The 20,225-nt window shown below is 43.1% G+C and overlaps 1 protein-coding gene and 1 long non-coding RNA gene across 4 annotated transcripts in view; both read left to right on the top strand.

Moving 5' to 3' along the window:
* Positions 1–9,490, top strand: part of CDKN2A (cyclin dependent kinase inhibitor 2A) — a 27,777-nt gene extending 18,287 nt beyond the window's left edge. For 2 of the 3 annotated variants that reach the window (XM_047700931.1, XM_047700930.1), the window contains exons 2-3: positions 6,784–7,090; positions 9,265–9,490. In XM_047700931.1, the coding sequence (XP_047556887.1) occupies positions 6,787–7,090; positions 9,265–9,290 (330 nt within the window). In that variant the 5' untranslated portion in view covers positions 6,784–6,786 and the 3' untranslated portion in view covers positions 9,291–9,490. Of the gene's footprint in view, positions 1–2,997; positions 3,328–6,783; positions 7,091–9,264 lie in introns of those variants that run through there. The other variant, XM_047700929.1, reaches the window with a different exon arrangement.
* Positions 9,491–13,622: 4,132 nt separating this feature from the next.
* Positions 13,623–20,225, top strand: part of LOC125083922 (uncharacterized) — a 41,747-nt gene continuing 35,144 nt past the window's right edge. Inside the window, exons 1-2 of the long non-coding RNA XR_007122409.1 lie at positions 13,623–13,880; positions 14,935–15,035. This is a non-coding gene — a long non-coding RNA (uncharacterized LOC125083922). The remainder of the gene's footprint in view (positions 13,881–14,934; positions 15,036–20,225) is intronic.

Below are 20,225 nucleotides of genomic sequence, written 5' to 3'. Positions count from 1 at the left end.
GCTAGGATATACCTGTCTAAAACCTGTTCTTGAAAAAAGTCAGCCTCCATGTCTGTATATAATTCATCCAAGGGTGGTTTTATTTGGTTCCCTCATGCATTTCCTTCAACAACAGTAGTCAAATATATTGCATAAGAGTTTAATGAGTTCTCAAATAGGAATCAATAGGTGAGTTTTAGAAGAACTTCTGAATTCCCTGAAAGTTATATTCAGAAATACATGTGCAAATAGTGTTGCCTCGGTGGCTCAGTCAGTTCAGCATCTGACTCTTGATTTCAGCTCAAATCATGATCTTAGGGTCACGAGATCAAGCATCTCTCCCCTCAGCTCAACAAGGAAACTGCTTGAGATTCTCTCTCTCCTTCTCCTTGTGCCCCACCTCACCCCTTGCTTGCCTGTGCTGGAGGGAGCTCTTTCTCTCTAAAATAAAGATATAAATCTTTTAAAAAATACATATGCAACTGAACACACTAGTTTAAAAAATTATGGCATACTTTATTTTTTGAGGAGATGGTCTATAGCTTTCAACAGATTATCAAAGACCTACTCCCCCTGCTCCAAGATTAAGAGCCATTATTTTAGTGATGGAAGCTAATATTGATACGGGTCTTAAAGCCAGACACATTATAAGGGAAATCTGTTCCCTCCTTCCCAATACCACAACCACTATTTCCCCCTTCCCTGTCATACCATACCTTAAGCTATGTTAAAGAATTTTATGTTCTCAACCACAGTTTGAATTTCCCACACCATTGTTGCCCAGATTACTGGGAGGTGCCTGGAAGAAAAATGTAGAAAGTACAACAATTCATATTTTTAAAACAGATTTTACATCCCATAAGTGTTTTAACTGGCATCATTTAATTTTTTTTAAGTAATCTCTAAGCCCAATGGGGACTCAAACTCATAAGCTAGCAATCAACAATCATATTCTCTACCAACAGAGGCAGCCAGATGTCCCTTAAGTGGCATCATTTTATTTATTTATTTATTTTTAAAGATTTATTTATTTGACAGACAGAGATCACAAGTAGGCTGAGAGGCAAGCAGAGAAAGAGAGAGAGAGGAGGAAGCAGGTTCCCTGATGAGCAGACAGCCTGATGCCGGGCTTGATCTCAGGACCTTGAGATCATGACCTGAGCTGAAGGCAGAGGCTTTAACCCACTGAGCCACCCAGGCGCCCCTCATTTTATTTTTTTTAAAGGTTTTATTTATTTATTTGAAAGAGAGAGCACAAGCGAGCAGGTGAGGAGCAGAGGGAGAGGCAGACTCCCCACTGAGCAGGAAGCCCGACTAGACTTGGGGCTCTATCCCAGGACCCTGGGATCATGACCTGAGCTGAAGGCAGACACTTAATTGGCTGAGCCACCCAGGTTCCCCAGTGGGTATCATTTCAAAACTCCATGTTTTGCTTGAACTAACAGCAATTGAAAGTGTTTTGGGGGCTTGAAGAGAAGTCAACCAGGGACTGAAACATAAATTTTGAGTAGGCTGTGTTATCTAGTAAAGATTAAGGATGTGCTTTAAGGCATCAGCAAAGCCTGAGCGATCCAATTTTTAAAAATAATATATATTTAAAAATATATTAGCCACAGGAAAAAGTAATAACCACAGATAAAATTGGAACCATGCTGGATTTTCTTTTGCTCTTAGTTCTGTTTAACTTTTCATTAAATATGAGGGCGGTGGAGGGTGTCCTTTATCTTTTCAGTGATTAGGGTCTTCTTGGCCTTTCCTTTCATATAATATTCATAATTCTATCCAAAGCACTTATTCTCTGTGCCTCACAGCAAGACTGTAAGAGAATCCTCAAAATGTAAAATTTAAGAGCTAAGGTATTAGCTTAAGATGTGCCACGCTGTTCTAAATATGTTCATCAATTCATTTAAAACTCACAACAGCCCAATGAAGTAGGGACGATTCGTAGCCTCCCATTTAATAACTAAGATAACTGTGAGGTTTTTCCAGTAGGAAAAAGAGATGGCGGGGTAGGGGGGGTGCGGGAGAGGAGCGGGAGTCTTTCCAATGGGGGAGAGCGCCTTTCCGCTGTTCTCCCGGGAGGCTCTGGGCACGAAGTGAATGTGATAGACTCTGACTCACTGAGCAACTCTGTTTCTAGAGCTCTGAGCACCTTTTTTCTTGTCTAGGAGTAATTATTTATTAAGAGCAGAGTCTGTTAGCCCAATAACTCTCTGGCCAGCTTCCTATCTTCCTGTTGGCAGAAATTTCCATCATCTCTGTTAAAATAGACCTCATCTTCTCTGAACCAGCCCCTGTACAAAGCCCTAGTACTGGGCATTGCACAAGTTTGGGAAACCTTCGCCCTCGTCATCCATTTCACAGGGGTGTGTGTGTGTGTGTGTGTGTGTGTGTGTGTGTGTGTGTGTGTGGTGAGGACAGGCTGCTGGCAGGTGGGCAAACTCCCTCAAATGAATGTTTGAGCAAGGATTTTTAGCATGGTGGACTCAGCACGTGAACCCAGGTGTTGAACGGTAGAAGGGGGAGAGTTATCTAAGAGTAGGGAAGCCTCACAGTGACACCAGCAAGGGCCCTGATCACCAGGAGTTTGCTGTTTCTCCTGATTAAAAGAGGAAGCGATGCTTTGCCTACGACATCAAACACCCTGGTTCGAAATCAGCGGTTAGGAATCCTGTGCGGCTTTCAAATGCGAGAGGTTGTGCAGGGGAGGAAGGAAACAGGAGAGCAAAGTCGCCTTAACCCACTGAACTCGCTCTGAGACCTCGAGCGTCTAAGCTGGGGGCAGGGGGAGCACAGCGCCCGGGAGGAGGGCGGGGGACGCGGGCGGGGGACGGGGGGTGGGGGCGGCGGCGGCGGGCCCCGGGCTCCCTCCCCCAACGGCTTTGTCACGCTCCCTGCGCCAGCCTCCCGGGCAAGCCCGGACAGCAGAGGCCCCGCGTGGGGCGACTTCGGGCGAGGGGGGCGGGCTTCACGTTCACAGCGAGTTCAGAGCGAAGGGCGCCTCCTCGGGGGAGCAGAACGGCGCTCTCCGGGATGGGAAGACTCCCGCAGGACTCCTCCAGGGGGCAAGAGTCGGGGGGTGGCTTCCGCCGGTCCCGGAGGTGGAGAGAGGAGGGGCGGGCTGGTCACGCGAGGCTGGGGCGGGCCACTGGCGCCCGAATGCGGCGGAGGGGAGGGAAGGAGGGAGGGAGCCAGCCAGGGGGGCAAGCGCTGGGGAGCAGCATGGAGCCCTCCGCAGACAGGCTAGCCACGGCCGCAGCCCGGGGCCGGGCCGACGAGGTGCGGGCGCTGCTCGAGGCTGGGGTGCAGCCCAACGCGCTGAACCGCCAGGGTCGGAGCCCGATTCAGGTGGGTGAGCCAGCCGCCCTGCCGGAGGAGGGGGAACGGCGGGCGATTTGGAGCACAAGGTTTGTAAGAGAGTCGGAACCAGGCCAGCGTTTCGATTCTCCGTGAAGGGGAGACTTCTTGGTGAGTTCTCAGGTGGACTTTGGAGCCGAGACCTCCCCGTGTCCACGTCCTGGGGGCTTAGGAAGGCACAGAGCAAAATGAGGAGGCACGTGGGGGTGAAGATCCCTAGAGTGGTATGGAGATCGGGGCGGGGGGGGGGGGCGTGAACCTACTGGTGTTAATACAGTCCGAGGTATGTTCTTTATCTGATACACGGTTGCGAAAGTTTGCGGTAAAAAGCAAGATTTTAAAGAATGGAAGGTTTGTTTGGCCCACTAGCCCGGAACTCAAAGATCCCCGAAGGGAGCCGATCATCTGCCTTTGGTGGTAGTGGTGGGGAGGGGGGGGGGGATTGCAATGGAAACCTTCTGCCGTGTAAATTGAATAAATATCAGTTGAAATTATCCAGAAGCAACTATATATTGTGTTTATTTTTACTTTAACCGAGTAAGGAAAATATATGTTTGTTCTAAGAATTTTGGTAACACAGATATATATGAAGAAAAACATTTGTGTGATCTTGCCTGAAATAATGTCGTCAACTTAGTTACCATTTTGAAGGTATCTCCTATTATTTTTCTTATTTTTTACTTTCTTGCTATAGATTAACTTATTTGGGACAGAGTTTTCAATTCCTCACTGTTCAAAAATGTCGTTTCTCCCCTCCTCACTTCAGTTGTGTGTAGGAGTGGAGGTGGGGAATATTTATTATTTGTGGTGGTTGTTTGCCTTCACTAACTTCCTAAATCCAGGCTAAAAAAACGATTTCTTCTTGGCAGTCACTACCCTAGTTTTATTCCCAGTGTCGATAGTGATTTCTGATTTTGAAAAATTAAATGTATGTGAAACAAAGGCTTAATGCACAAATTCCAGCATAACAAGACAAAGGAAAGTAACTCTACTTGCAACTTCACGGATTTCACAAGTCAATCTTCCTTTCCTGAAACTATGCTACATAGGATAAATTTTATACTTTAAAATACAGACATAAAAATAAAACCAAAATGCCTCAAAGTCTGAGATTATTTGGGATTTAAAGTGTGAAAAGATTTTGAGAGGAGAGAGATCGTGTGATGGTAGAAGAAAAGCATGAGTCCTTTAAAAAGAACGCATGCCTGATTACTAATTTCCCTAAAATTTTGCTTGGAGACTGTGAGTTTAACCTTGAAGTTCTGGAATATGTTAGAAGAGACTTCATGTGTTTAAATACAAAAAGAAAAAAAAATTGGATAATTAGTTTTAACAATTTTTTTTTTTTAACTAGGGAAGATAAGAACATAGAGAAAAGGGGTCATGATTTTGGTTTAGAATCCTAACCAAACTTGTGTTTAATATAAAACTAATTAGTTTATAGAAAATTTTAATAAAAGTTAGTATCTTACCAAATGGATTTAAGCACTCTACAAAAATTCATTTAATTGATTTTTTTCTTTTTGCTTTGGATTGTTATTAAAATATTTAAATGTTTCCTTTCATACTTCAATACTTCAAAAATATAATGAAAACCTGTAAAATCAGTTAAATGATGAAGTATTTCATTGGATTAAAAAAATGTTTCATCTATTATATTTTCATCTGCATTATACATAGACATGGAGGTTGACTTCTAAGAAGAGGTTTTAGACATGAGTTTTCTAACTCTGGCACTTGCCTTACAGCTCCCAAGATTATGGCATCCTTGGGCGTGGTCCCTTTGTTCTAGAAACAGACACCATAATCTATTAGAAGTCTTGCATAAATAAGTAATGGACTAAGTTTTTCTTTTAAAACAGTGAATTGTTCTAAACCACTGCAATATTTTTTATTTTTGTAGCTGTAATTTGGTTCACTTATATTTTCTCTCTTTTGGAAAATTAAATGAGTTTCACTTTCTCCAGGACAAGAATCAACCACAATTGTATAACTTAATATGTTTCCTTGGTTTAGAGGAATTAAATAATTCATGTTTAATGTAGAATGTAGTTAAAAATAAGGAATTTTTCTTTATACAGTCACTATTGTCTAGCTAATATCATCTAATAATGGTTGACCTAAAAAAGAATTATCTTTACTATCCACCATGCAACACTCAAATTTTAAGGTTGCTGTGATTGTGGATACTATTTAAAAATTCCCCTTTAGTAATGACTTTGTTTCAAAGATGATTTATGAACAAAATGAGGGGAGCACCTCCTGTTTGATCTCAGAGTTAAACTTGGGAAGTTTCTTAGTTTCCTATTTCTGCTGTAACAAATTACCACAACTTTTGTGTCTCAAACCAACATAAATTTATCATCTTATAGTTCTGGAGGTCAATAGTCTAAAATGGATCCATAGGGCTGCATTTTTTTTTTTTTTGTAAGTTCTAGGGGGAATCTGTTTCCCTGTCTTTTCCAACTTCTAGTGACCATCAGCATTCCTTGGCTCATGGCCCCTGCATCTTCTCTCTGACCTCCATTCTTAGTTCTTTTTTCTGTAACCTTCTTATAAGGAAACTTATGATTACATTGGGCCCATCCTGACAATTCACATTAATCTTCTTCAAAATACTTAATTTAATTACACCTGCCAAGTCTCTTTTCCCATGTAAGGTAATATAGTCACAGCTTTCAAGTGTGAGTTAGTAGACATCTTTGGGAGCATTATTTAGCTTACCACAAGAAGGAATTTGGGGGCTGGTCAGAATTCAACGTTTTGGGAAGCTAAGTGTAAATTAAAAGTTTTATAAGAATTTAAAGGTCTGTTGTTGTTTTCATTTTCACTTTTTAACATTTACCATGTTCTGGGCTTGGATATATAGCAGAAAACCATATAAAATCTCTGGGCCTTACATAATTTTGTATCAAAATGAGAGGGGAAATACAGGAGGTTAGGCTTAGAAGCCAGTTTGTCTCTCACCCTTTTGTTATTGTCTTTGACTCTGGCAATGTTGTGTGTGTGGTTAGAACTCCGCAAAAGTTTGGAGAATATAATGGAATTCAGTGTGTAGAGAAAAATGGAATGAGTAGGAGAACTGGCTAAGGGAGCTGGTAACTGAAAGCAAATAGAGTAACTAGATACCTGTGGCTTGTACTGGGCATCTGCACTGGGTGTAGGCTTCACAAATAGCTTCTTTATTCTTTTTTTTTTTTTTAAGATTTTATTTATTTATTTGACAGAGAGAGATCACAAGTAGGCAGAGCAGCAGGCAGAGAGAGAGGGGGAAGCAGGCTTCCTGCTGAGCAGAGAGCCCCATGCTGGGCTTGATTCCTGGACCCTGAGATCATGACCTGGGCAGGAGGCAGAGGCTTAACCCACTGAGCCACCCAGGCACCCTAGCTTCTTTTTTCTTGCCCCTGCCACCCGTCCCTGCCCTGACCACTCTGCTCTCTCTGGCAGGTCATGATGATGGGCAGCACCCGCGTGGCGGAGCTGCTGCTGCTCCACGGCGCCGATCCCAACTGCGCGGACCCCATCACTCTCACCCGACCTGTGCACGACGCGGCCCGGGAGGGCTTCCTGGACACGCTCCTCGTGTTGCACCGAGCCGGGGCGCAGCTGGACGTGCGCGATGCCTGGGGCCGCCTGCCCGTGGACCTGGCTGAGGAGCGGGGCCACCGCGCTGTCGCCCGGTACCTGGGCGCAGCCTCGGGGGCCACCGAAGGTGGTAGCCACTCCCATACGGAGGTGGCGGAAGGTCCTGCAGGTGAGGTGGCAGATTTAAGAGTTGAAACTCAGAGAGCTTCTGCAACCCACTGCACTTCTTTTTCAGAAAAGAACCTTGGCTCCGGGAAAGCAAGGTCTTGGGTCTCGCCTCAGCTCTCACGCTGCCACCCTGTAGGACAATTCCACTGTCCCAATGGACTGCCTCGCTTGGGCTGCGGACAGGAAATAGCCTAGATGGATTTCCACAAGTTTTAGCCCATCCCAGAAATTGTGCCCCTATTCCCGCAAACACTCACCATCCCCCAGGCTCAAGCCCTAGACTGTAATATTGACGACTCAGGAGACTAGGGTCTAGTGGCCCCTCTTCCTCCAAATTAGCTGGCAGCAGCATCCATTCAGCTACCCTCGGTTTCTACATTAGCATACCCAGGTAGCTGGACCAACCCCACAAGCATTTGCGTGTGGCATCGTCTGGCAGAAATCCATCACCCCCAACTCTACTGCAAAATTTTGACTAAATCTGACCCTCTACTCTATGCGGTGTTGTTTTCCAGAGCTGCCCAAGGGAGAGAGTCCTCTCCAACCCTGGCAGTCTGTACACGGGCATGTGCTACATTCTCTGAGAAACAGAGACCCTCTCTTAAGCTTTATCCTCTCTTCGAGAGAGATCGCTGAGAAAGGGAGATGGCCATGTGATCCTCTTTGCCTTCTCCAACTGCTGCCTTCTTCTCTTGCGGCACCCCTTCTCCACCTCCACTCCTACTTGCCCGAAGTACCAACTTTACTGATTTTTTCTGAAGGGAGAACTATTTTATATATATGAAATTAACACGATATTTAAGGTAAACCGTGACTTTAAAGATTCCAAGATCTATCCCATTTGGGCTCAGAATTGGGGCACTAGACCCTCTGGGCCTTAGTGGGGCCTGAGAGTTCACAGGGAAGAAGCTCGCTCTGAACCCTAGACCAGAGATGCAGCGAGTTTTGCGCTTTCGGCGGGGGAAGTTCCATCTCCTTTGGCCTGCCCACCCTCCCTCTCCACCAACTGCAGTTCGCCTCGGAACACAGTGCAGGGCAAGGGACCAATCATAGCGCCGGTTGCGCGGAGCAAGAAGGGGAGGAGCTGAAGAGCGCAGAAGGATTAGAGCACTAACTGGGCCACAGGCAGAGAGAGTAACGCTTTATAAGCAGAACTAGGAGATCTGACCCAAGCACACAAGTCCGTCCACTCCTTTCTTCCTACCCTCCCTTCCCTCCCTCCTTCCTCCTCTTTATCCAACTACATAATCAGCTCCATTTTAGATGGGACTTAAAGTAAATGAGACAAAACAGGAGTCCTGCCCTCATAGAGCTTACATTCTGGGAAACGTACTTTAAGCAATAAACGTATTTTCAGAGATTTAGTTTGTTAAGACCAATGTGACGGATACGAGTGAAGTCTGAACGGGAAGAGGGGCTCAGAGTGGTCAGAGAGCCTGACTGATGAAAAGAGATTAGCTACTGGAAGCCTACACACTCTCAAGGGCAAAGCCTGGCGGTTTGCGAGGACAGAAAGGAGGGCTGGAGCGTGCACACAGCGCCGTCAGAGAGGAAGGTCAAAGAAAGGATGTTAGGTCGAAACGTGGATTTTGTTTGAGAAACTTTAGAAAGCCATTAGCGGGTTCGGGCGGAGGACCCTGGGGAGAAAGACAACAGGACTGGAGCCCAATGTTTCTATACTGCCCCGCCGCTCCGGCGCCTCAGGGGCCCTCAGCTTACGCGTGTCGCTGAGTCGCTCCGCGCCAGGTGCAAGAGACGCCTGCCCATAGGCGCAAAGCCCGGCGGCATTTTCATGACCGGCGCCTGGCACTGTGTGTGGCATGCCCTCAGCACGCCTTGTATACTTGGGTTTCCCTGTCGCAAACCCGCCGGCCCCCGCGTGGCCGCGCCCTGCCTGCCCTCGCCTGGCGGGCCCGGAGCTCGGCGAGCTTCGCCAGCCGCGCAGTGGACGCGATGCGCTATCGGCGGGGCTGGGGAGACGCGCGGCTGGCAAGGTCCAGCCTTCATGGACAGACCTGTGCTGAGGGGTGGTGGACCGGATTAGAGGCCAGCGAAGCCGTCTGAGAACCTTGCTAGTAAGCGTCGGAATACCAGGTGGGGGAGATCAAGAGGGAAAGGAGGGACAGGTCGCACATTTCTAGTTTCTAATGTGTTTTTTCTTTCTGCCATCTGCAGACAGCCAGGACTTCAAGAATGATTGAGATCTAAAGACACCTCAAAATGGTCTGATCTTCAATCAACCAAAGTGAATTACCCGACCCCACCCTTGCTGGCCTTAATTGGCATTTATCAAATAAAGCTTTTTAAACTGTAGACTGCTTCAGATAAATCTGCCTAATTCGCCCCCTAAATTTCCATTTGTATTTCCATTTATACATTGTTATAAAAGAAAAAAAATAAACACTGTTTCTACCTTTTTATTATTGGGCTGGAATCTTCTGGAACAAGTCCCTTAGGCCTCTGTGGGCAGTTCCTCTTTCCAGCCTCGCACCCCGCAGGACACTGTTGTTATTACAGACATTTAGCGAACTATGGATCCGAAACTTAAATGGGTTACATGGCCCTTCCTGTGTCAAACGGCCATCAAGTGGTAGTGCCAAGGTTCACTTAAAAAAAAAAAAAAAGGTGTTATTTTGTTTACTCATTTATTCAGCCAACATTTATGGAGCACCCCTTATGGAACCTCACCATGAGGAGGGAGGAGAAAGACATCAATTAACACATGACTACACATTTTAACACCAATTTCACTGACTGGAAGCTAGTATTTTTTTCCCAAAAGATACATGTAGGCTGCAGTAAGAGTACACAGCATGGACTGTTATGACTTCTGGATTTCAGAGGATAAAATGTCAAGAGCTAGGTCTTAAGATGGATGAAATGGGGTAAAAATTTGGTGAAGAGAAACTCTATGGAGACCTCAGACTGACAGACTCACACTACTTATTTGGCCGCAGGAGCTGAGCCTCTCAAGGTTTGGGATATTTTGCCCTAAGCTCTGCAGCAAGCATGTGACAGACCCAGCACAGCGTGGTCCACAACCACAAAACCAGGCTCCGTAGCCTGCTTGGGGGTTTGACTGAACTGCCCCAACCATGCCCCGCCCAGCTTTTGGAAACTCCCATACAGTGGCTCCAGAGGGCTGTGAAGTAGCTACTGACCACCACCCAAACCAAAAGCAGCTCCAGCTTCTCTACCACAACAGGGGGAGGGACATGGCTCCAACTTCAGCTGAGACCCAGCTGAGGTCATGCTGCCTCCTCTGCAGTAGCGGTACCATAACTCCATGACTTATTTTTCAAGGTGCAATTCGTATAACATAAAATTAATAATTTTAAACTGTACAATTTGGTGGCATTTAATAAACTCACAATGTTGTGCAGCCATCACCATTTATCTAGTTTCAAAACATTTCTATCACTTCCAAAGGAGACCCTACACCTGTTAAGCATACTCATTAAATCCTCTCTGTCCTCAAGACCTGGGCACCACTAGTGCTGGCTTCGGCAGCACATATACTAAGACCTGGGCACCACTAATCTTTTGTCTCTATGGATTTATCTATCCTGGACATTTCAGATAAGTGGAAGCATACAATATGTTGCCTTTTGTGTCTGGCTTCTTTCATTTAGCATAATGTGTTTGCTGTTCTTCCATGTTGTAGCATGTACCAGGACTTCATTCCTTTTTATGGCTGACTAGTATTCCATTACTTACTTCATCTCATAATGAATATTTGGGTCATTTCCACCTTTTAGCTGTTGTGACCAGTACTATATTCATATACAAGTGTTTGTTTGAATACTTGTTTTCAATTCTTTGGGGCATATCCCTAGGAGTAGAATGACTGGCTCATGTAATAGTACTGTGTTTAACTTTTTGAGGAACTGTAAAACTGTTTTCCACAGGAGCTGCACCATTAAATATTCCCACAACAATATACCAGGGTTCCAATACCTCCATATCCTCAATAACATTTGTTATTTTCTGGGGTGTTTTTTTTTTTTTTTTAGAAGCCATCCTAGTGGGTATAAAGTGGGATCTAATTGTGGGTTTAATTTGCATTTCTTTAATGACCATAGATGTTAAGCATCTTTTCATGTGTTTATTGGTCATTCACATATTTTCTCAGGAGAAATGTCTACTCAAGTCCTTTACCCATTTTTAAATTGAGTTGTTTTTCTTTTTGTTCTTAAGTTGTAAGTGTTCTTTGTATATTATGGATATTAGACCTTTATCAAACATGATTTATAAATATTTTCTCTCATTCTATGTGCTGTCATTTCACTTTCTTGATAGTGTCCTTTGATGCACAAAAAACTTTAATTTTGATTGAGTATGTTTCCCCCTATTGTATGAGGTAGGACTCTAACTTCATTCTTTTTCATATGGATATCCAACTGTCCTAGCACCATTTGTTAAAGAAGTTATTCTTTGCCAACTGAATGATCTAGGATCCTTGTCAAAAATCAATTGCTATAGAGGTATTATTGGCTTATTTTTAGACTCTCAGTTCTATTCCATGAAACAGAACTATCTTTATGTCAGTTCTACACTATTTTACTTTAGCTTTCTAGTATGCTTTGAAAACGAGAACTGTGAGTACTCCAACTTTGTCCTTTTTCAAAATTATTTTAATCTGTTTTAAGCTTGTATCTAGGGTCCCTTGCAATTCTACACACATTTATGGATCAGCTTTCCCATTTCTACCAAAAAAAAAAAAAAAAAAAAAAAGGTCACTGGATTTTCATGGAGACTGCATTGTATGTGTAGATCATTTTGGGTCTTCCATCTTTCAATATTAAGTCTTCCAAGTCATGAACATAGGATGTTTTTCCATTCATTTAGTCTTTAATTCCAGCAATGTTTCATATTTTCAGTGCACAGGTATTGCACATGTTTGGTTAAATTTATTACTATTTTATTCTTTTTGATGCTACTGAAAACTGAATTGTTTTCTTAATCTTTTTGGACTGTTCATTGCTAATGTATAGAAATACAACTGATTCTGGAGTGTTGGTCTTTTATCCTGCAGCCTCACTAAAACTGCTTATTAACCCTAATAGTTTTTTAGTGGATTCTTTACGATGTTCTACATATAAGATCATGATATCTGCAAAGAAAGATAGATTTACTTATTTCTTTCCAATGTGGAAGCCTCATTTCTTTTTTTCCTTGCTTAATTTCTCAGGTTTAAAACTTTCAGGACAATGTTGCTTGTAAAACTTTGAACAGAAGAAACAAAAGCAGGCATTCTTTTCTTGTTGCCTGATATTAGCAGGAAATCTCTTTCACCATTATGATGTCAGCCTACAGTTTTTTCAAAAGTGCCTTCAATCAGATTGAAAAAGTTCTGTTCATTCCTATTTTGTTGAATTTTTTTTTTAATCATGAAAGAGTGTTGGATTTTCTCAAATTCTTTTTCTGTATTGACATGATGGTATGTTTTTTTCTTCATTCTATTAATATATTACATTGATTGACTTCTATATGTAAAAGCCTTGCATTTCTGGGATAAATTTCACTTGATCATGGTGTGTAATTATTTTAACATTCTGTTGGGTTTGGTTTGCAAAGACTTTGTTGAGGGTTTTTTTTTTTTTTAATCTATATCTATAAGGGGTATTGGTCTATAGTTTTCTTTTCTTGTAATGTTTTCGCCCAATTTTGGTATCAGGGTAATGTTGGCCCCATCAAATGAGTTAGGAAGTGTTCAATATTCTATTTCTTAGGAGAGCTAGAGAAGGACTGGTGTTAATTGTTCTTTAAACATTTGATACAAGTCACTAGTGAAGCCATCTGGTCCTGGACTTTTCTTTAGTCAGGAAGTTTTGAGGACTGATTCAATCTTTTGTTATAAGTCTGTTCGCATTCCCCCCCCCTTTTTTTTCTTTGAGTCAGTTTAGGTAGGTTGTCTGTTTCTAAGGAATTTGTCTGTTTTATTTAGGTTTGTTAGCATACATTGTTCATAGTTTTATGATCTCTTTTATTCCTTTAAGGTTGCTAGTGATGTCCCCATTAGGCTGTGTTTAAGTCCTCTTTTTCTTGATCAAGAGTTCCTGGGTTGCTGCAAACCTGCAACTACTTTCTAGAGTTCCCACAAAGTCAATTCTGACGCTGATCTTTTTGGTGCTTCTGTTTAGGGATGGGCTCTTGGCGCTTCCAACCCTTCTATTTGCACTGATGTCACTATTTTTTGTTTTCTATTAGAGTATAATGGCCAACTGCTTCTCATGGGCCAAGTTCCTTCCCCCATACATCCCGCCTGACTGCGATTCAGTGCCCCACTACTGACCTTACCACCATGTGGGTATCTGTCCCTCACCACTTCTCTGAATATATCTAGCTCTGATACTAAGCTATGTCCCTTCAAATGTTTCCCACATTTCCTTCTCCTCCTCCCGCTCCTCCGGATTGTAGGGGCTCACTCCTCCTTACTCAACTGTCCTGCGCGCGCGTGCGCGTCCGCGAGTCCCCACACCACCCACACATACACACATACACAGACACAGAGTCACTCTCCTACCCTTAGCCAGCAGGCTCCGCTGTGGCTTGGGCGCCTCAGGAACTGCACTGGCGCCTACTCGGAAGCCCCGGGGGCCCTCGGGTCAGGCTGCGCTTCCCTCCGAGGCCCGCTGGGGCCGCGAGCTCGCCGAGGCTCCACGTGCGCGTCTCCCCGCACACCACCCGCGCGCACGCCAGCCCGCGCGCACGCCCCCGCCCGCGCGCCCGCCCGCGCCTTCGCGGAGGGATCTGGGAGTGAAGCTTCGGCATGGGCCTGGGTCGCTTAGGTGCGTTTGAGAAACGCGAGGTCGACTTTCCATGGATAGAAAAGGAAGAGAGGGGGAAAGAGAGGAAGGTGCGAGAACGGGAGAGGAAGAAAAAAGAGCGAGGCGCGGCAGCAAGACCGCAGCTCCGCGCTGAGACAGGGGCTTTCCCGTGGTAACCGACCAAATGTCCGAGCCAACCAGCCGTGGGGGTGTGTAGGGGTGAGGGGAGCGGGCGGGCGGGCAGGGAACAAAGATAAAACAGAAAAGGCGGTGCTGGACTGCAGCATTTTTAAGCTAAGGCTGGAGCGCAGCCCGGCCCCGGCGAACTGGGAACCGGGAAACGGTCCTGGACGCGGCCACGCCTCTAAGACGTAAAGCGGCGGTGATCTAACCTGGGCACCGCGCACCCCCAAGCGGCCGGGTGCGAAGGGCTGGCTCCACACCTCTTGCATCTCCGTTTTAGGTCTCACAGCCCTGGTTTAAGCCATAACACTCAAGTAAATAAGCAAATAAACATATATTTTTTTAAATTTTTAAAAAAGATTTTACTTACTTGACACACAGAGAGAGAAATCACAAGCAGGCAGAGAGGCAGGCAGAGAGAGAGAGAGGAGGAAACAGGCTCCCTGCTCAGCATAGAGCCCGATGTGGGGCTCGATCCCAGGATCCTGAGATCATGACCTGAGCCAAAGGCAGAGGCTTTAACCCACTGAGCCACCCAGGCGACCGGCAAATAAGCATATTTTTAAGTGAATACTTCATTAGCATAAGCCACCTTTTTTCCTACTCGAGCTTTTCTTTAAATGCATTGTCTGAACGACCGTTTTCTGAATTCCTAGTCCTCTTTTCATCAAATAGCGGACACAAGACTTGGGCGTTGCCACAGTCCTATCTGTAGAAAATTTGGTTTTAGAAAACTCTTTCTCTTGAGAGATTGCAGCCAAAGAACAAGTCTGAGAAAATAGCTCTTAAACGTTTTCTCTTTGGACTACTCTTCTGAGATTAAGTTATCTTTAAAGTTTCTCTGAACAGTTCTTCTGAGAACAGTCAGTCCCTAACTTCCTTCTCCATTTAGATGGATGATGTAGCTGCTCCAGATCGTACTTGCACTCCTGTTTACTAGGAAAAAAAAAATGTATGTGAGATCTGAAGGAGAGATAGTGAAGAATTCTCGCTGTAAGTAATTTTCCCATTCACTAATTCATTCCAGAAATAATCACTGAGTATCTGTTGTATGCCAGACACTGTGTTAGGCAGTAGGAGTAAAGGGCTCATCATCTCAAAAGAAAGATTAAAAACAAAACAGGAGGTATATGTGGTGGTCATAAGTCTTCCTATGTTCTGTTCTAGTTCTCCCCTGAGAGAGTCCTTTCTCCCTATTGCAGGGGAAAAAATTATTAACAGACTAAAACCATACCTGTTCCCCAACCAAGCTGAGCCTTCTTGATTCTTGATCACCAAAGATAATTTTTAATGAGTAAGAAAACAAATCAACATGTTCTACCCAGAAGAAGCTAGTGATAGTATTTTTTCTTTCTTTCTTTTTCAAAGATTTATTTGTCAGAGAGAGAGAGCGTGCGAGCGAGCGCACAAGTAGGAGGAGCGGTAGGCAGAGGGAGAACCAGGTTCCTCGCTGAGCAAGGAGCCCCATGTGGGCCTTGGTCCCATGCCCCTGGGATGCCAGGACCTGAGCCCAAAGCAGACACTTAACAGGCTGAGCCACCCAAGCACCCAGTGCTTTCTCTTTATTGGAGATGAAGAAAGAGAAAGAGAGAAATCGTGTTCCTCTCATTATAAATCATTTAGTGGACTGATTTTTTATTGTTTTCACTGGCTTAGGTGTGAAAACTGTTGTTACAGATGAAATACGAAGTTAGCAACCCAGGAAATAAATCTGAGGATTCTTCTAACCCAACTTCTAAGTAAACAAGCCTGATAAATCTCTATACTATTTTAAAGCTATTTTAACATGTAAAAAGTTTTTTTGTTAAAGATTTTATTTATCCATTTGTCAGAGAGAGAGAAAGCACAAGCAGGCAGAATGGCAGGCAGAGGCAAAGAGAGAAGCATGCTCCCCGCCGAGCAGGGATCCCAACGCAGGGCTGGCACCCAGGACCCTGGGATCATGACCCGAGCCGAAGGCAGCCGCTTAAATGACTGAGCCACCCAGGCATCCCTAACATGTAAAAAGTTTTTTAATAAAAACTTGCCATACTCTCAAGCTTTAGATAGGAACAGTAAGGCAAAATAAAATTTGGCCTAACACATCAAGGAATCTATATAGATGGGAAACCGAGAAAACTACTTTGCATAAAGCTAAACAATAATCAGATAAAATGTTTTCCTAAGGATCTTTGAAATGAGATTGATGAAAGGAGGGAAGAGAGAAATGGGAGACTGTGTATCTCTTTTTGCCAGGGAAAGTACCTCAAATAAATAGTTCTCAGAAAGGGGCAGTTGTCCACTGGGTCCACCACTGAACCAAAGGTGGATACTTCTGGAATGTGCAATCAGAAAGTGATCCAGGGTTGTGAGGGACCAGTCAGCCCCAAAGCAGAGTTTTCTGCTATACGGAAGAATAGAATTAATAATTTCCATGCCCATCCTGAATGAAGTAGATCAATCATGTATAAAGTAAAAGAAAGAGAAGGGACTCGATTTCACAATTTCAGTTAGAAGGTAGTACTGTCCCAGGAAATGGGTCTTTGATGTAACTGTGTTACCAACCCCTGGGCAAGGTTAAAAATAAGCCTATATGCAAATAAGATCAATTTTCTTTTCATTCTTTTTCTCTTGTGCAAAGTGTTTTTGTTGTGTCAGAGTGTGGATAATATTGCTGAAGGGGATAAATTTATATAACAACCACAGAGAAAAATCAGCAGTACTGATGAAAAATTTACAGGGACATCTCTTTGATTCAGTAATTCTATCTCTAGAAATTATTCTGAAGACACATTTATATGTGTGCAAAATGGCCCATGTGTAAGAATAGTAACTATAGTTTTGTAATAACAAAACACATAAGACAATTTCAAGGGCCATAAATGGGGAGGGATTAATGAATTTATGAGGCTTCCCTAATATTCATAATATATAGCTATTAAACAGAATGCAACAGATCTAGCAAAAATGTAGTGATTTTCAAGATACATTGTGAGAGTAAAAAAAGAGAGTGGTAGAAGATAAAGTATGTAAAATAGTTCAAATTAAATTTTGGAAATATTTGTATATGTGCTGTTCATACATAAAATATTTCTGGAAAGACATGCAAAATATTGTTGAGTGTTGCCTCAGGGGAAGGACACGGATAGCTGGGGGCCGTGTGGAAGGAGATTTATTTTGTACAGAATATAATTTGCTACCAGTTTTAAAATCAAGTGTTTGAACTACCTAATACAAATAAATAACTATTAAAGTAAGCCAAGCACTGGTAGCAGGAAGTTTTTCTAGAACTGATCACATTCTATTTCATAAGAATTCTGCAACTGTCAATGTTGCATTAACAGGAAGATAAAAAAAGAAGAGACATCAGGGTATTTCAGTTAGTGAGGCCTTATCTAAGCCTTAGTTTCCTCATTTGTAAAATGGGTACAAGGGTGACTATTTTGCAGAGTTGTTGCCTGGATTAGACATAAAAATTATTATACATATTAGTGTACACACACACACACACTCTCCCCTGGCTCGAGCCTTCAGTTTACCCAAAATAGTTCCCAGAGAAAGACCAAGCTGGACTTGAAGCCGGAAGAATTTAAGCATACCACCCAACTTCTCACCAGCATAGGATTTAGCATTAGCAGTTAAGTACCACCCCCTTGGACTTCTGTTATTAAACAAACATTACCTTTGCAGTACTGAGCTAGGTGCTTAGATACAATGATGAGCAAGACAAAACTCTGCGCTTTGAACTATATTAGGCAGTTTATACATGAGTGAATGTGCATTCGAATCATATAGAACAAAACTAATGTTTCCCTTTGCTGCTCCACAGGGGTAACTGCTGATATTCTCATAAAGGTGGGGGAGATCCTTTAAGACTTGTGGTTTTGTTTGGTGCATGTTGCTTCTCCCCTTATATGATATGCATCATAAAGTCTGCACTGTTCTGTAACTGGCTAAAATATCAATATGTCTTGGAGATTTTTACAGGTCATAAAGATTCTCCCCTATTGTTTTAAACTGCTGAAGATAGCCTATCATATGGAAAAGTGTACCATTTACTTAATCATTCCCGTACTGGTGGACATATGTTTTCAATTTTTACAAGAATAGGATGCCCTAAAGAACATAGTTATACATGCATCTATGCATCTGTTTCATATATTCAGACACTTACTTTTTCTTTCTTCCTTTTCCTCTGAGGCTATTAGTCCTTGGTTATATACATTACAAATGTCTGCCAGCTTGTTGGTTGTATTATTACTTTGTGTATGGTATTATATACATTGAATAATATATATTCAACCTTCAGAATTTAAATTTTTTGATGGAAACAAATGTGCCAACCAGTCTTTAAAAAAGATAAGTTTGTTGTCATGTTTAAAGTGTTTTACACTTCCAGGATTATACACACACATTCTCCCATATATTCAGTTATTATTTGACATTTACATATTTTATCCACCTAGAATTTATTTTCAGTGTATGTCAAGTTGTGGTAAGCAGTATAAAGCTTTTCCCCACAAGATGTGTGTGTCCTAATCTCTAGAACCTGTGAATATATTAGGTTTCAAGGCAAAATGAAATTAAGGTTAGAGATGGAATTAAGGTTGATAATCAGCAGATTTCAGATGATGTATTAGTTTCCTATTGCTGCCATGACACATCACCACACATTTAGTAGCTTAAAACAGCACAGTTTTTATACACTTACAGTTCCGGAGTTCAGAAGACTGAATGAAATAAGTTTCACTGGGCTAGATTGAAAAATGTAGGGCTGGTTCTTTCCGGAGGCTCTGAGGGGAAAGTCCTATACCTTGCTTTTTTCAGCAAGTGGCTACTCGTATTGCATGACTTCCTCTGCCTTCAAAACACATCTCTCCAATCTCTGCTTCTGTCATCATATCTCCTTCACCTTCCTGTTGTCAAATCTCCTTGGTCTCTCTCTTATAAAGATGCTTGTGATTATATTTAAGGATGCTTGTGATTCTAGCTCACCTAGATAATCCAGGATAATTTCCTCATTCCAGGATCCTTAACTTAATTACATATGCAAAGTCCCCTTCTTTCCATAAAAGTAACAACCATAGGGGCGCCTGGGTGGCTTGGTGGGTTAAGCCTCTGCCTTTGGCCCAGGTCATGATCTCGGGGTCCTGGGATCGAGCCCCACGTCTGGCTCTCTGTTCAGCAGGGAGCCTGCTTCCCTTCCTCTCTCTCTGCCTGCCTCTCTGCCTACTTGTGATTTCTGTCTGTCAAATAAATGAATAAAATCTTAAAAAAAAAAAAAAGTAACAACCATAGGTTTCAGGAATTCCAGGTATTTGGGGGGACACTCATCAGTCTGCCACATATAGAGAGCTTATTCTGGATTATCCAGATAGATCCAACATATCACAATTCTTAGGAATAAAAGAGGGAGCCAGAACAAAGAGAACCAGAGAGATAGCAGTGTGAAAAGGACACAGTTTAATGTTACTGGCTTTCAAGATGGAAGGAGGATGCACTAAATCATGGAATGGGGGTGACCTCTAGAGAGTCACCCACAAAGACTAGAAACAAATTATACCTAGAGTCTCAAAAGGGAACACAGCCATGTTAACACATTAATTCTAACCCAGTAGACCCATCTTAGCATTCTTTTTAAAAACTTTAATTTTAGGAGGGGCCTGGGTGGCTCAGTCAGTTGACCACCCAGCTCTTGCTTTTGGCTCAGGTCATGATCACAGGGTCTCATCTCAATCTACATCAGGCTCTTTTCTCAGTGGGGACTCTGCTTGGGATTCTCTCTCTCTCCCTCTGCCCCCGCCTTGTGTGTGTGCTGTCTCTCTCTAGAATAAATAAATAAATCTTTTTAAATTTTTGTATTTATTTATTTTTAAAGATTTTACTTATTTATTTGTCAGAGAGAAAGAGAGAGAGAGAGCCCACAAGCAGGCAGAGAGGCAGGCAGAGGCAGAGAGAGAAGCAGGCTCCCTGCTGAGCAGAGCCCAATGTGGGGCTCGATCCCAGGACCCTGGGATCATGACCTGAGCCAAAGGCAGTGGCTTAACCCACTGAGCCACCCAGGCGTCCCAATAAATCATTTTTAAAAAAGCTTTAATTTTAATAAGAACACTTAACACGAGATTCACCCTCTTAACAGTGTTTTTTAAAGATTTATTTATTAAGGTGCTGTGGACGGCTCAGTTGGGTAAGCAGTCTGACATC

Source organism: Lutra lutra, chromosome 13 (assembly GCF_902655055.1).
Source record: "Lutra lutra chromosome 13, mLutLut1.2, whole genome shotgun sequence".
Lineage (NCBI taxonomy): Eukaryota > Metazoa > Chordata > Mammalia > Carnivora > Mustelidae > Lutra > Lutra lutra.
The sequence above is the reverse complement of the archived record's forward strand: the minus strand, read 5'-3'. Positions and strand labels throughout refer to the sequence as shown.